At 41.5% G+C, this 15,868-nt stretch overlaps 1 protein-coding gene across 2 annotated transcripts in view; it reads right to left on the bottom strand.

Moving 5' to 3' along the window:
- The window catches only part of RAD51B (RAD51 paralog B), a 469,034-nt gene that overhangs the window by 150,025 nt on the left and 303,141 nt on the right, over window positions 1-15,868 (bottom strand). For both annotated transcript variants that reach the window (XM_075754197.1, XM_075754195.1), the window contains exon 10: window positions 9,756-9,834. In XM_075754197.1, coding sequence (XP_075610312.1) covers window positions 9,756-9,834 — 79 coding nt within the window. The remainder of the gene's footprint in view (window positions 1-9,755; window positions 9,835-15,868) is intronic.

Here is a 15,868-nt window from a genome sequence, read left to right as displayed (position 1 = left end):
TGCAGTCCTCTCTGGACCATCAACCCAGGCATAGTCAAGAAGCTACACTGAAAACAGGTGTCGGTGGACACAGTTGTTCCAGTGGAAGGGGAGCAAAGGGAGGCAGGCAGCTTCATCCTCAGCCAAGGCTCTTTTTCTGCAAAGATCGTCCACAAAAGACATGCTCTTGAACTGACTGTGAGGCAAGCCAGCCTCAATTAGTGCCGTGTTGTCTGCTGCAGCCCTCAGGTGGGCCAGCTCATTTACCCCCTCTGCCAGAAGAGGACTTGAGTTTGCAGATTCAGTTTGTGTGCTGAACTCTCCTGTCCCCTTGAGTGATACAGCAGTAAGTAGTGTCCTCCCTGAGCCCAGGCAGCTGGGACCAGCTGGAGGGACGCCCTTCTCTCCTCGTGTTCAGATGTGACAGTGGAATTTAGTTCATTTTACACTAGAGAAATCTGTACTTGCTCTGAATTCCGGACACTGCTTAGGATCTTTTCCTAGGGCATGACAAATCTTCCAAATGAAAATCAAACAGTGGCTCGGGTGGCTCCTTGTCCTCGCTGCTGCTACGGTAGGTGGGAGGCTACGGTCACTTGTGTGACCACTCATTCCCCAGCTCAGCCTAATGCACATTTGAGAGAAAAAGGAGGAGCAAACTTGTTTCTTAAGGAAAAGAAAGTATTCCGGGTGAATAAAAGTTAGCTCTGTTAAACTCCAATGGAGTCCTATTCAGTATTACTCGGCTGGAAGGACTGTAGTGATGAAACAAGACCAGAAAGTTGTAGGGCAAGGAGGGCTGAAAGGCAAAGAAGAAACAACATACCTTTGAGCTCTGGCGTGCACAGCATGTGGCCCTGCCTCTGTATCAAATATGAAGGTGGCTGGGGTCACATTACAGAACTATCAAAGTTATGCTTTAACCACCCTAATTTAGCGGTTTTGGCTTTTGCTACCACATTAGAATACATTGGCTTGATTTTCAAAGGTAACAAGCACCTACAGCTCCCACTGACCTTAGTGACAGCTGCAGCTCTAAAAATCAATTTAAGATAGCTTGCATATTGAGAACCGAAGGAAAATAAAAGGCCTATTGTGTGGATACGAAGAGTTTAAACACTGCTGATGGGTGGTATATGAGTCCCTTCCCTTTTCAAATGAATTTAACTTCATGTTTTGTTTGGTTTTCCTGTTGATGCATCCTGCACCCTCCAGTGCTAAGCTGGTGGGATCCCACATACTTTTCCTGGCATGTGGAGTTTAAAATAAGAGACCTCAGCAATCGGATATCCTCAGCATTTCCAGCTATTGAACACAATCATGAGTACTGTGATCCAATTTCAGAGCAGAAAAGAAAAGATATATAGGAATATTCTCCCTGTGCTGGTACGGGGCAGACAAAAGAAAACTAAGCAAACAGGATGTTCTGCTCCTCTGTGAACTTCAGCAAATGGCCACGGCAGACAGGATACAGTCTACAAACACACAGCTGCAATGTATGTGCCTGGCTGCCCAATACCTTGTTCTGGGTAATTCACTCGCAGCACAAATACAACATGAAGAAAATAAAAGGTGTAGTGTGCAGTTCCCAGCCGACATGCCTCAAGACTGAAGTCCTTCAAACACACACAGCCTGAAGGAGGAATTTGATGCTTTCTATACACTACTAAGCAAGAGTCTCATCCCTAAACTCACTCAGAACATCTTCAGGAGTGCAATGCTTGCTGTTCATGACTCAGGACATCAGCCTGCTTATTCTAAGCTTATTCACTCAGCAGTCACATAACAGCTGAGGTCTCCACAACAGCACACAGCACTCTGAGAAATTACCCTATTGCAGACTGCTTGATAACACTTGAATAGTCCCACAACATTTTCTAGAAACATCACTCCACATCTCTGCTGCTGCTTCTGGAGAGCACACCTTCACAACGTGTTGGACTATATGGGAGATTGTTTCTGTAGTGGGAAAGCTAGGAAGTTTAAATGAAAATGAGATTCAGTTGACAATAAAGTAAAATCTTTTCAGCAACAACATCTCTTGTTGAACTGTTAATTGTAGCATCATCTGCCTGTGCTTCCTCTTCACTCATGCAGTCACGCGTGCACTGCTTTGCCTCTGTTGAGCCCTAAGGCAGACCCTCTAGGGTTATTCAGGTGGCAAACCAAGGAACAACCGGGGCTGACAGACCATGCTCTAACAAACTGCTGACTGAACTTGTTGCCTCTCTCATCTCCGTAACCCTTGGTTAACTCAATCTGGCCCTGAAATTTAATCTCACAAATTTTTTAATCTCACAGAACTGAATTACAAAGGGCCAGATTCTGGTTTCATTGCAACATAAACAATGAGGAGAAGCGCTACAACAATCATTAGCACTATGTTAAAAGTTCAAATGACCATTACAGAAAATACTTTACAGTAACAGCCTAATGTTATTAATTTTAGGGAATGATTGTAATGAGACAAACCTCTTGAAATAAAAACCTGTTTGTTGGGAGAGTTTATCACGTGTGTGTCTGTTTCTATGAAGTGCTATATATTCCTGTTCCTTTTTATCATGACAGATTTAAGCTTATAGGATAAGATCATTCAAATTTGTGGTTAGTCCAGTTTTAAAGACAGGGCAAGTTTACATATCAGAGGCAGAGATAACTAAGGTTGTTCTAGGTGTGTTAATTCTGAATACATAGAGAAAGTTTCAAACAAAAACAGCATTAGGACCAAAGCAGCAGGAACCCTATCTGCAAAGTGTTATTCCTGTGCTAATAAGCCCCCCTCCCCCAGCAAAGTTCTCTAGTTTAGATGAAGTGCCATTCAAATGTGCCTATCTACACAGGATTTCACTCTGGAGACTTCAGGTTTAGACTGTAGCTAACTGTTGGATCTCCACACCACTCAACAATAACAATATAGTGTCCACCAATAACAATAAAGTGTCCAGCATTTCCCTTTGGCAACCAGGCTGTACGCTCAGAGATTTTACAAGATTTTAACATGGAGAATACATAAAGTCCTATAGCTAAAGAAAAGTTGCATGTACTACCAAGGTTAAGTCATTTGGGTCATAGTCCTCTATTGCTAGCTATCATTTTACAAGATAAAATGACAGTAGTGATGGCTTCACCAAACATGCCAGTGGTGAATCCAGAACAGACATAACTTTTGAGGACAGCAAAAGAAACCTAGTTGTACCTGCATGAGAAAGGGATAAATCACAGTGAGACTTAACTGCCTTTTACTTTCATAAGCTGCACGCAAAAGCATGAGACTGTGGCTGAAAACCATGGGTTTGGACAGACATTTTTTTGGCTTCCTACTCATGAATATCTTTGCTTAAGAACGTTAAGTCCATTTTAGGTACATTTTACCTTATTCTAAAAATCTGTAGCTTGAAAGATGTAACATCTCCTATATTAAATCCAGGCCGTTACTAGCAGAGTCTTGGTCTTCTATGACAACATTCAGTTCCCAGAACAATATACTGTCACAAATCACAGATAATACCTCTAATCAACAGACAACTTCACTCCTTATGTTAAAAGCCTTTTGGAAAAAAGGCCATTTGCCTTAGCACAGTGCTGAAAACACAGGGGAGCAGCCCACTTTGATCAGGAATTCCTTACAGAGAGACTGGTAAGGAGATTTCTCTGAAGTGAGACCATTTTGTCCCAGGAGGCCTCTACCAGCCTTGAAAAGAGGGGAATGTCTTTGCAAATACAGATTTATACTCTTCAGCTCACTGTTTTAACAACACTAGATTAAAAAGTAATTGGTTTGATTCACACTTGTGTAAATGAGAAGAGATTTGGCACACTGCTTGCACTAAGTTTTTTTCATATAACATTTACTAAAACTTAAGAAAAATTAAATGCTGGCACTTCAGTCACAATCTAGCAAAGCATTTAGGGACATGTTTAGCTTTCAGTGTAAGAAGGCAGTACTGTATCTTCAGTGTCTTTACATATATGTTCAGAAATAAGCAGGTAATCCAATACTTTGTGCTAAACTGAATATATCCAGCATAATATTCTCCCACAAGTTAAGCTCACAGCAAAAAGTATGGCCAGAAACTTTACCGATCTGTTGTCTACATAATATGCCACTAGAAAGATCAAGTTTGCAGAGAGAAACATTTAATTTTATTGAAATGATGGAGTTTATTTTGTTTCTACTGGATCTCAACCCAAAATGCTTCTAGTCTGCCCTCACAATTAAAATAGTTTCCCTCCACCTCTCTTCATTACCATTTTTAGTTGGTTTTGCACCTGTGCTTTGTTCCTCTGGACTCCTTTGTTTGACAGCCATGGAGTTCGGCTACTCCTGCGAGGCTTTGCTAATGCTGCTGCAGAGCAGTAGAGCAATTCCCACAGTCACCTAGTGAAGACGTCCTCACTCAAGCGAATGCCGTCCTTCTGTCAGGAATGCATTCCTCAAAATGCCCTGACCTGGTTGAACAACGAGACATTTTTGTTGATGTCAGGTACATCTGTATGGGTGATTTTGCTGGCATTGGGATGATGGGAGTCTTATTTTTTTCACATTCCTTACTGGCAGGATAGACCTAGCCTACAAACCAATCATGCTTTTTTTGCTCTCATTACTACAAACCTGTTAGAAATAGCATGAGGCTTTCAGTGTCCTGTAGGGAATACAGCAAAAATGGTTCCACCCCACAGAGATCCTAACAATGATCAGTTCATCTTTATCCCTCCAATAGGGCCGGAAATCACCAGTGGCACTGCAAATCTGTTACCATCTCAATAGCAATGCACAACTTTATTCCCATTAATCTGTCTTCCATCCATTCACACATCAAGTACAACCCTGCTTCATTTTACAGATTATATCCATGTTGCTCCAGACAAAGGTCACTTTATAGTTACAGTTCTTCAATTGAATAAAAGCTTTTGATGCAGTAAATCATTGTCTCTCACTGTTCAAACTCACACAATACAGTACAAATAATGCTGCCCTTTCTTTGAGAATTCCCTTTCTACCTCACTACTCATTACCAAAGCATTTCTTTACAAAATAAAATGAGGCACTTTTCACTTGCTTCAGCCATATAAATTAGTTATAGCACTTTGGAGACGGTTTGCCATGCTGCAGTACAAACTCAGACCCTATGCTATTTTGAGATCAAAATGAGCCTCTTTCAGTACATTAGTGACAAATGAAACATAATGTTCCAAGATTTCCCTAGATTTAGCTGTTCTGAGATATTTTCCCTCTTAGTACTGTGAAACTTAAAATCTAAGACACTCTCTTCTGAGTGCCACATATCTTTTATTTCTTCTTATCATAAGTTATCTGCCTCAATAGGACATTACAGGCAAGGTGATCATGGTTGTGCACACACAGACACATGTGCAGTGGAAAAGAGGGCAGGAGAAAGCATGGATTAATCAACTAACTAATGATCCAGTCCTGCTGGCAAAAAAAAATCAAACTCTTCCCTTTAGCAATACAAGGTATTCTGTCCTTTCTTTGGGTAGTGAGAGGAACCAGTCAGCAGAGGCACAAAGTTTTGAGATTAAATTTGCAGACAGTTATACCTTTCTTTCAAAAGGAAGAATAAAACCTAGCTGGATAAATCTTAATGTCAAGTACACTCATGCAAAACGGCAACCATTTAATGGCAACAGTGCTTTATTTAGCACTGAAAGTCATAACAAGAACTGAGGCCAAAAGCTAAAGGCAGACAAATTCTAATCTGAAATACAGAACAAGTATTTAGCAGCAAGGTAGCTAAAACTTGAAAACACTGTCAAGGCAGACAAGGAACTCACATTTCTTGAAGTGAACTTTCAAATAAAAGTGAATGCCTATCTAGAAGACATGATTCAGTGTAACATAAATTATCAGGTACCTGAAGGAAACATGTATGATATATAGGAGGTCAGTTTGAATGAACTGCTGATTCCACCCATCTTTAAACCCTATGAAACTGAAAATAAATCAGAAGCAAGTCCTAGCTCACCAGTATTATTTGCTGTACGTTTTCAGTGCTTCTGAGCTGTTTCAGTGAAGAGCAACATTAATCACTTGCTTAAAGCATTCAGCAAAAAGTCCCAGTCGACTCTCCAGTTGGCAACCATCCACCATGTTCCTTGTCTTCTTTTCCAGCACCGTCCTCTTGGTAACAGAGGGCATTTACTTAGGTGAGATGGAATAAGACTTATTCCACAGCCAAGCTATCAGCTGCTAATAGCTAGGCTCTGTTGCTAGCTTGTATTTATGCCCCAGAATGCTGCTGCTTCTAAAGCTAGACTCGAAGGATTGCCCACAGAATACAGCTTAAAACTGACATCAGCTTATTCAGTCTAACTTCTTTCTGTATATCTTTGTGCATGGCTAAGTGGCATCTTCTAGTTCAGCTGACCTAACCTAGTATGTGCTACATCCAGCTTCTATGAAACTACAACTAGGCAAGAACAGTCCAGAATCTGTTCTGACTGATACACCAGAAATGGAATTACCAGCTAATAATTTCCAATTCAAAACAGAAGTTATATCACTGCCAATGAGAAAAATAATCTTGTGACTTGCACCCTTAATCAACTAGATCTGGAGCTTTTTTACTGTTATTCTTCTTTTTAACAGTACCACATCATTCACTTTAACTAGTATATTGAATTAGGGAAGCAACAGCAAGTCCTTACATGGAATACAAAACCAGACAGTATAACTTCCAATTTTTTGCAGTGCTTAAATCCAGACTTCTGCCTCTCTGTTTAAGATCTCTACAAAATAGAGATCTGCTGTCAGACTGGATTTTGCACTCACAATTCAGTTTCATCCCAGAGTCACTCTGTACAGAATGGCAGTACATTGCATGACATTGTATTGCAATGTAAAAGCAACTGAGCCTTTTTTTTTTTTTTTTTTGGGCGGGGGGTGCACTCCACCTCTACAACGCAGAGCAGACTGAAGCAATGAAAGGAGACTGAAGGCTGACCTTCCTTGTTAAATTTCTGACTGGCCAATCTTGCTTTCCAATCATCAAATTTAATTTCTCTAGTCTGCAAGTGGAAATAAAAGAATGAGTGAATAACTGGATTCTTTTCATCCCTGAACACTTCAAGTTTATAAAAGCACAGTTTTCCCCGTGGCACCCTTGGGCAGCCTGGAGCTCTCCTCTGACAATAAAAGAGTGCCTTCACTAAGGTCTCCTCCGAACACTCCTATGCTTGCACTGGGGCCATGAGATGCAAAGATACCAGGGAAACAGAGCAGCGATTTACATTGACAAAGAGGATTTTGATACACTCCTCCAAATGGGGCAGCATTACCATCTTAATAGCCTTTTGCTCTCAGCCCTCTTCCTGAGGACGCTGGAGATTTTTGCGAATGGAGAACAGTTCCGCTTCCCATTTTAACTGCAACAATAGCAGAAGGGCTCCTTAAACTGCATCAAATAGCAGCCTGTGAAATCCCTAACTAGCCGCACTGCCTCTCCTGCCGTTTTATTATCCTCCGGCCCACAGAACAAAAGGAGGGGGAGCTCCTCCTCACTTTTAGCCTATTCCACACATCCTAATCCCTCAGAGGTGGCAATGGAAATTGCTTGTGGAACTGTTAAATCACACTTTCACTTTGTCTTTCATTCCCCATTCACCCTCGCTAATCAAGGAGTTTCCAGCCACATTTTCCGATATCAATTTGTTTATGGCCTATTGGTTAATGGTCCCGGGATGGGACCCCCTGAGTAAGAAGAAAGAATCCTGGGCACTTCAGCCAGCTGCTGCTTCTTGCCAGTTCCCACACCCATCCACTTGTTCCCATCAGCCGCCCTGAATGTGCTCCCCTCCTGACACCAACTGAATTAAACAACAAAGCCTGAATGGAAAGCTGCCTTTGCAATCAGGCTGCGAGTCAGATTCCACTTGTTAGTGCAATATGATGTCCCTCAAGCCACAATGCAGGGACACCCCCTCACCGGCTGACCTGTGGCTAGTTGCCTTACTGACATCTTACCTTGTGTACCAGCACCAGGTACAACTCTCATAAAAACTCTGTAGTCTCCCTTGCTCATGGCAGCCTGATATTGAGACAGCATTTACCTAGAGAAATCCAAACTGGTATCATCTCACCTGTTTTTAGAAAAATCGTGAATGATGTTTTAAGTGTGCATGCCAGAAACATACAGATAGAGGGAAAAGAGCAATTGCTGTACTCCTAATTAAGTGCTGTCCTTCTATCAGAGAGTCCTGCTCCATCATCATTACATGTTACCAGGGCCATTTGTTCTTAAAGGTAGGGTTCAGTCCTTGGTAAGCTATATTCCTGGCTCACAGAAAAGAACTCAAACAAATAAAGATCCTTTCTGAACAAATGCTTCCTGTTTCTGAAATGGGAAAGCTTTCTTTCCCAAAGTTTCACTACATTAGTGCCTGAGAACCGAGCAGGAAATTGTCTGCCTTCTTTTATAATGACCAGAAACATGTCTGCAACTCAGAAGATGTTCGAGATATAGAAAAGTAGCTTGTCTCCTGCCCTGTACTGAATCAAAACATGTCTAGACCAACTCTTGCAAGCCATCTCAGTTTAAAATAATAAAAATTGCTTCTGGTTCCTGTAGCCTGTTTAAAATTTCTGGTACCAAATAAAGCAGATCAAATTCCCAGAATGCCATCTAAGAATACACTGGGTATAGTATCTATAGGCTTAGGAAACACTGAATGGACATCCACATTACCATTATGCAGATGTATCGAATGGAAGCAAAAATGCACCAAATATGTTTTTGTTTCTTTTCCTACATTATGTATCACCAGAAATGTAAGCATATTTACTCACTAATAAATGTAAATATGTTGTTGGGCTGGTACAGCCTGCTTGAAGGTGAGAAATGGGCAATCAGAAGGAAGAGAACTGTTCACGTACCTTAAAATGTTTGTAGTGCTTTATGGGATCAGTAATTCTCAATCACCGGAACGTGAGAAACAGCGATACTCACTTTTCTTAATGCCATGGCTGCATGTGAGAGTGTATCCTCTGAGCAAAAAGTGACGGGCACTGACTAGTTTTATTTACTCTGCTAAACTGGCGCAGCAATCAGGAACCATGCTGCATATCAACACAGCAACTCAACAAAATTGATCTATGAGCATCTGTCAAAAAGTAAGGACATTAAAGGAAGATTTATTGGGATAAATGGGGAAAAGAAGGGAAGAGCTGAACTTCCCTTTTTGCTGTGGTCTGAAAGTATGTGATTTAGGACACGGCCACAAGGAACCCTCCTGCCATCATGGTAGTAATATCCAGCTTTTCAGTACACTACCTCATATCCTACAGAATCTGAGAATTATTTAAGACCATGGGGCATTAGCATTAAGATGATCACAAAAATAGAGAACTGATACTAATTTCCTGTATTTTTATTAATGTTAAGCTATTTGCTACAGAAGAACCATTTATTAGAGCATGTTATGAATGATAGATGGGTATGCTTCTCCCGGAGAAACCCATCCCATAGGAGCAATGTTGCCAGAACTATTCTACTTTACCTTGAAGGAAAACAGGGAGCCTTGATTAATAATTTTAGGGCTCATTCTTATATTTGTGGCAATATGCAACAACTAAGTCAGTATAATTCAGGACAAAACAGTGAACACAGCAGAAGGCTGCCGCTGTCAACCAGACTGTTTAAATGTGTGGGGTTTTAATTAGGTATAAACAGTACCACTTTCAACAATAGTCGCTGTTCTCTACGTTCAGCCTGCTTAAAATACTAATTGTAAAGGCAAAACAATCAATGCTCTGGTCTTACCTTGAAGAACCAACCCTGATTTCTCAATGGTGTAGAAAAAAGCAGAGAATGGCGCAACAGGGGATTTAGCAACCAGGAGCTGCAAAACAAACAAGTAATATATAAGTACACATCTTTATAACATACTGATCGGAGCTCAAATCCATAGAATAATCTCACTGGATTTAACTTCCAGAAGTAGTAAAGCATACTGCAGAAATAACAAGGTAGTTATTGATCCAGCACTGTCACTTCTAAGTAGTTGAGGTCTTCTCATACGCATGTATAGATCATGGTGCAATTTTAACAGGCTTTACAGGTCCTAAAAAAACAGTCATGAAAGCAGCAAGTTTTGCTTGTCTTATTGGCATCCTGTTAAGGCTGGTCATTCCTGCTGGTTCAGGCAGTTGCACTCGAATAGGAGACAATTTTGAGCAAAACTGCAACTGCCACTGGGTAACACAATTTTAATTGCCATTAACCATTCCGCAGATGCACCCACACGGCTTCTCCAAGAACTCCACACACCATCTTCCTCCTGCCCCTGGAAGCAGCGTGGTCCACCCGTGGGTCCTCACACCAGGGAAGGTAACATGCCATTGCAATTATCTGGAAGCCATCTTTTGCAAAAGGGGTAATGACCGAGTCAAGTTTTATTCAGGGATCTTGTCCTTGGAGTTTCAAAATAGGAACTAGAATTCCCTCAGGGTATATACCAGGATTGAATTTAGCTCAGCATTCTGGTGTGCTGGCCCTCCATAGTCAGGCCAGAAATATCCCAAGCTGTCTGTCTCCACTATGGAGGAACCATCCCCTGTGGAAGATGAGCTGCAGCAGAGCTCTGGAGACAAAGAAATGGGCTTGTTGGCAGGGTAGGAGATGTGGGACCTGCAGTGCCAGTCAAACTCACACAAACGCACCAGGCTTTATTGCTTGGCTGTTTGATTTTTGCTGATCGCTGAGGACTGCTCCCTCACAGCTTCCCTCAAAATAACCCCCATTCTGTCATCTATGTGAAAGCGACATTTTAATGATAAATTTAATAAGCTCTGCCCAGAGTGCGATTAGCACAAACAGTGATCTAATGGTCCCCATGTGGGCCCTGCAAAAGACACTGACAGCAGCGACTGACGTGGAGAGCATGCTGCTGCTCTGCCTCTGGCACAGAGCTGCTGAGCAAAGCTGAAGCACCTTTCTCCTCTCACCTCTTCAGCAGCTAGAAAGGGCCGGGAAGTGAAAATTAGCTCTCTCTCGGCAATGGGCTTGCACCCTGGAAGAGCCTTCCCGCCCTCCCAGCCCCTGAGGACATGGTTTGGGCAGGCGGCTTCCCCTCAGCCCGCACCCATCCTGTGCAGGGATCTGCTCCAAGCACAGCAATATCACACAGCCCAAGCCGTGACTGCTCAGGACACAGAACACTGCTGACTTCCTTCCCTTCCCTGTACTGATTTCATCTCACCCGGCCGTGAAGCCTGCCTAGCAGTGTGCTGTGGAACCATCCCACACCTCAGTGCCTAAACTGCCAGAGTCCTGTCAGGTACTGCGCTCTCACAGCCCAAGACAGGCAGCCCTCTGTCAGATACATCTAAATACAGATTTCTTAGAACTGCAGACAGTAACAACCTTATTTTTAGAGTGAGGCACCAACAGATCCTGCTGATTTCAAATGGAGTAAAAAAACACCATTATTTTCAAAGGTTTATGCCCTAATTCTGCCAAGCATTCAAGCACTTGTAAGAGTCACTGCATATGAATTTTGGTTGGTGGTGCCTAACAATCAGCAGGAAAAGAGCGAGCAGGTTTTATAAAAGCCAAGAGATACTACAGAAAAACGAGGAAGTTCATGCCCACCAAAACTGCTCTTATTTCACCGAAAAGTCAGAGAGTATTGAATCACTTCATAGATACACAGAACTGAGACATTGATTCCTATGTGTTAGATTAAAAATATCAAGCACCAGAAGTTTCAGCTCTGCAGTGTCCTTATGTAACCAGAGGATTTGGCAGCAAAATCTGCTGTAGAATCAAGGCATGTGACTTTCCCATAGCACTTTAAATGCTAAAGGTATCTGTATAAGTAGGTAGGTTTCATTTGTATTTGTACGTAGTCTGCAGACAAGACCATGCTTAGATGTCTTGCAACTCTTCGCCTCATGAGTTTGTAGTGAGGGGGGTGTCAGTCTCTTCTCCCAAGTAACAAGTGATAGAACAAGAGGAAATAGCCTCAAGTTGTGCCAGGGGAGGTTTAGATTGGATATTAGGAAACTTTTCTTCACCGAAAGGGTTGTCAAGCACCGTAACAGGCTGCCCAGGGAAATGGTTGAGTCACAATCCCTGGGGTATTTAAAAGATGTAGGTGTGGCAATTAGGGACATGGTTGAGTGGTTGGACTTGGCACTGCTAGGTTAACGGTTGGACTTGATGATCTTAAAGGTCTTTTCCAACCAAAACAATTCTATGATTCTTTCTCATCTGATCCTGATACAGGCCGAGGAAACAAAATCCTCATATCTGGTTCTCCAAATATAACCATTATTACCCACAGCTAGCTAACATTTTTATGGTTTTCAGAATTTAAACCATAGCTCCCTTCTTCTTCAGACAGTAAAAAATAAAGGCAGGCACATAAAGACCACAAATACAGCCAGAGAACATCAGACCAGTCCAAATGTCAGTATTTTCCTTTCAGTCATATGAAGCTGGCAAAACCACCTCAGGATGCAATACAACTTTTGTGAACTACTCCAAGTAGGAAAACTGCTGCGCTAGCACTTTCTCCTCTTCCATGTTAATTACTGTTCTCACTGGAACGAACTCCCAGAGAAAGAAGAGGCATGTCACATCCCACGTCTGTGACGCACCTTGACAAAACCCGAATTCCCTTGCCCATCGTTATTCCCAGAGCCAGTGCTTCCCACTGACGCGGCAGGAGGGGAACTGCCAGGAGGAAAGGAGAGTGCCTCCTGGTGCTTCGCACGCTCCCGCAGCTCTGGGAACATGGGGGAGAGGATGGGGTGGAGAAACTGTGCAAACTCTCAGCCACAGAGCCTCCCACAACAGCTGGATGTTTAATCGGAAAGGCCCAAAGTGAAATGGTTACAAATCTGATGTCTAAGGTCAAATTTTTGGCATTCTGTGCAGCGCTATGCACATAAATACTAACCTATATATGCATGTGCACTAGGCACAGTTGTACGTGCAAATGGATAGACATTCAAATAACCCTATGTACATTCTGTTACTGCATTTTTATGCAGTTACAATATGTGCATAACTAAGTATAGCAATGAAAAAATATAATAAATCACATCCTTTCAGCAGCACATCACAGGGCCCCTCTGAAAGGCTGCTGCGACGCAGTTACAGCTGAGGCTCAGAATTAGCTTTCTTTTTAGTGAAAGAGGAACAGCTCAGAATTTTCAAAGGTATTGCTTTATTTTGAATATGTGCTTACTGAGAAAAATAACCGTTAAAGTATGATTGCATATTTCACAACCAGACAGAGTACACAGAATTCTTTTTTACAACACCAAACTCTACATTAACGTAATGTTTAAAAAAAAAAAAAAGTATTTAGATTTGTATTTCAACCAAAGAGAAAAAACTGTAAAAGGTCATTGCAAACCATCCTCTGGTTGGAATAGCCAACACAGAGTAGGTTCTTATGTATACACAAAGAACTTGCAAAACATAGAAGGAAATACATATTTAAAAAAAAAAAGAAAACGAAGTTTTGGAGGTCAAGAAGCAGAAGTATAAATCGAGGATTACCAAAAATCAAGGTAATGTTGACCCTGGAAAGATTATTAACAATATCAAAAAGGAAATAGAAATTTGAGTTATAATGAAATTACATTGGGATAGTGATTAAATATATTCTAGATATGAGTGAAGAAATAATCAGTTTTCAACAAGCAGGACAATGCTGAAAAAGAGGAAAAGGCAGATAATGGGAATTATCTATATCATATAGATAAAGAAATAACTGAGTGGAAAGCAAACTCCAGGAGCTTAGTGCATTCAGTAGAAAATACATCATCTCTGTCGAAAAAACCCTGTAAGAATCAGCATGTGAATTTAGGTCTGATATAGCTAGTATTTGTCATACATCTATGAAATTTGTTCTGGTTTTAGTGGGGATAGAGTTAATTTTCTTCCTAGAAGTTGGTATAGTGCTGTGGTTTGGATTTAGGGTGAGAATAATGTTGGTAACACACTGATGGTTTTAGTTGCTGCCAAGCAGTCAGGGACTTCTCAGCTTCTCATAGTGCCCTGCCATCGAGAAGCAGGGGAGTGCCCAAGAAGCTGGGAGGGGACACAGCCAGGACAGCTAACCCAAACCCAAACCAAAGGGATATTCCATACCATGTGACATCATGCTCAGTATATAACTTGGGGTTGGCCAGGAGGTGGCGTGGCTCAGGAACTAGCTGAGCATTGGCTTCAGGTGGTGAGCAATTGTGCTGTGCATCACTTGTTTTGTATATTCTATTATTATCATCCTCATCCTCATCTTCCTTTTCTGTCCTATCAAACTATTTTTATCTCAGCTCACGAGTTTTACCTTTTTTTCCTTTTCGATTCTCTCCCCCATCCCACTGTGTGTCGGGGGAGTGAAAGAATGGCTGTGGGGTTGTTTTAGCTGCCTGTCAGGTTAAACCACAACAAAACTGAAGATGATGCAACATAACTGAGAAGCAGCAAACATAGTCCTCAAAAGGAAGAGAGAGAAAAAAAAAGTCAACTGGTGAATTGAGGCCTGTAATCTGATTTCAGTATCATGCACGGCTTTAGAAGAAATTTTGAAGGGAAGAACAACTGAAGATTTGGAAAATGGGATAAAACAAAACATGGATGTCACGCCAGACATACCTGACATCCTCCTTCCAATTTTTTAGAAATCTGAAATAAATTGGACCTCATCTATTTGGATCTCTGTAAAGCTTTTAACATTGCTAAATCAGAACTGATAACGAAGTAAACAAGGATAAGCACAGAAGCTGTAAGACAAAAGGAGAAACAGTCAGTTAGTGAAAAGAAAACACTTCCCAGATATATTAGTACCTCACAAGATTACTAACCCACAAGATGATGTAACCAGGACAACGGCAGATCCAATTGTACAGCATATCACCGCATACACCTGGCAAAACCAGGGATGCATTGGTATTTCTGTACAAGCCACTAGCAAGCTTTAATCTGGAATACCATGCACAGTACAGGTCACCCATGGACTCAAACTGCAAGAGATGGGCTGTGTGCTGGTGAGGAGAATGGAGTGCTCATCTGAGAGGCCACTAGAAAAAATTAGCTCAATGAATCTAGCAAAAAATGAAGGCTGACTGTTGTCTATGGGGGTAAGTGAATGGGGAGAGGGGAGAAGAGAGAATGGAGCAGGAAGAAAGAGAAGAGCTTCTCAAACTGACAACACTGGCTCAAGAACAAACATGTAGCCACAGACATTTTGGCTGGAAATTTTGAAGTTTGTAACCATCAGTAAAGTGAGATTCTGGAAGAGCCTTCAACTCAAAGAGGCAAGGCTAAAAAAAAAAATCTTTGTTTTTAGGATTCAGATTAAAATATTTATGAAAAGGATACGAAGCAGTGCCTGGGATGCACTCCATGACCTATGAAGTCTCTTCAAGTCCTATGGGCATCCTGAGAAGCATCGACGCCCTGCCGACTCATCTCTTATGCTGATAGAACTGACAGAGTTGGAACAATACATACTAACAATGTCCCACTAACGATCTTTGTGGTCAATAAACCAAGAAAAAGTAACAGCAATGTTATCTTATGTAAAGCCTCAGTAGAGTATATTTTAGAGTCTGCTGGGTATCACATAACAAGGACAAGAAAAGAAAAAAGCTAACAGATCTGTGAGCTAATACATACAGATGCAATGCGTGTGCTTTTGGAGTATTGTCGTGCTTTACAGGTGTTGAGAAAAGGTGATAGATTTAACTTGTTTGGTTTTTTTTTTTTAAGAAAAAGTTGCTGGTTTTCAAATATAGAATTTATAATTTAAAGTCTTCTCATCTCTATCTTCTGGTGAGCATCTGCTCCTCTCCCCAAGGTTCCAAGTAGCCACCTGAGGATGTGGAGAACACAAGGGTCTTCCAGGATAACTCGGA

The sequence above is a fragment of the Balearica regulorum genome, chromosome 5, assembly GCF_011004875.1.
Source record: "Balearica regulorum gibbericeps isolate bBalReg1 chromosome 5, bBalReg1.pri, whole genome shotgun sequence".
Taxonomy (NCBI): domain Eukaryota; kingdom Metazoa; phylum Chordata; class Aves; order Gruiformes; family Gruidae; genus Balearica; species Balearica regulorum.
The sequence above is the reverse complement of the archived record's forward strand: the minus strand, read 5'-3'. Positions and strand labels throughout refer to the sequence as shown.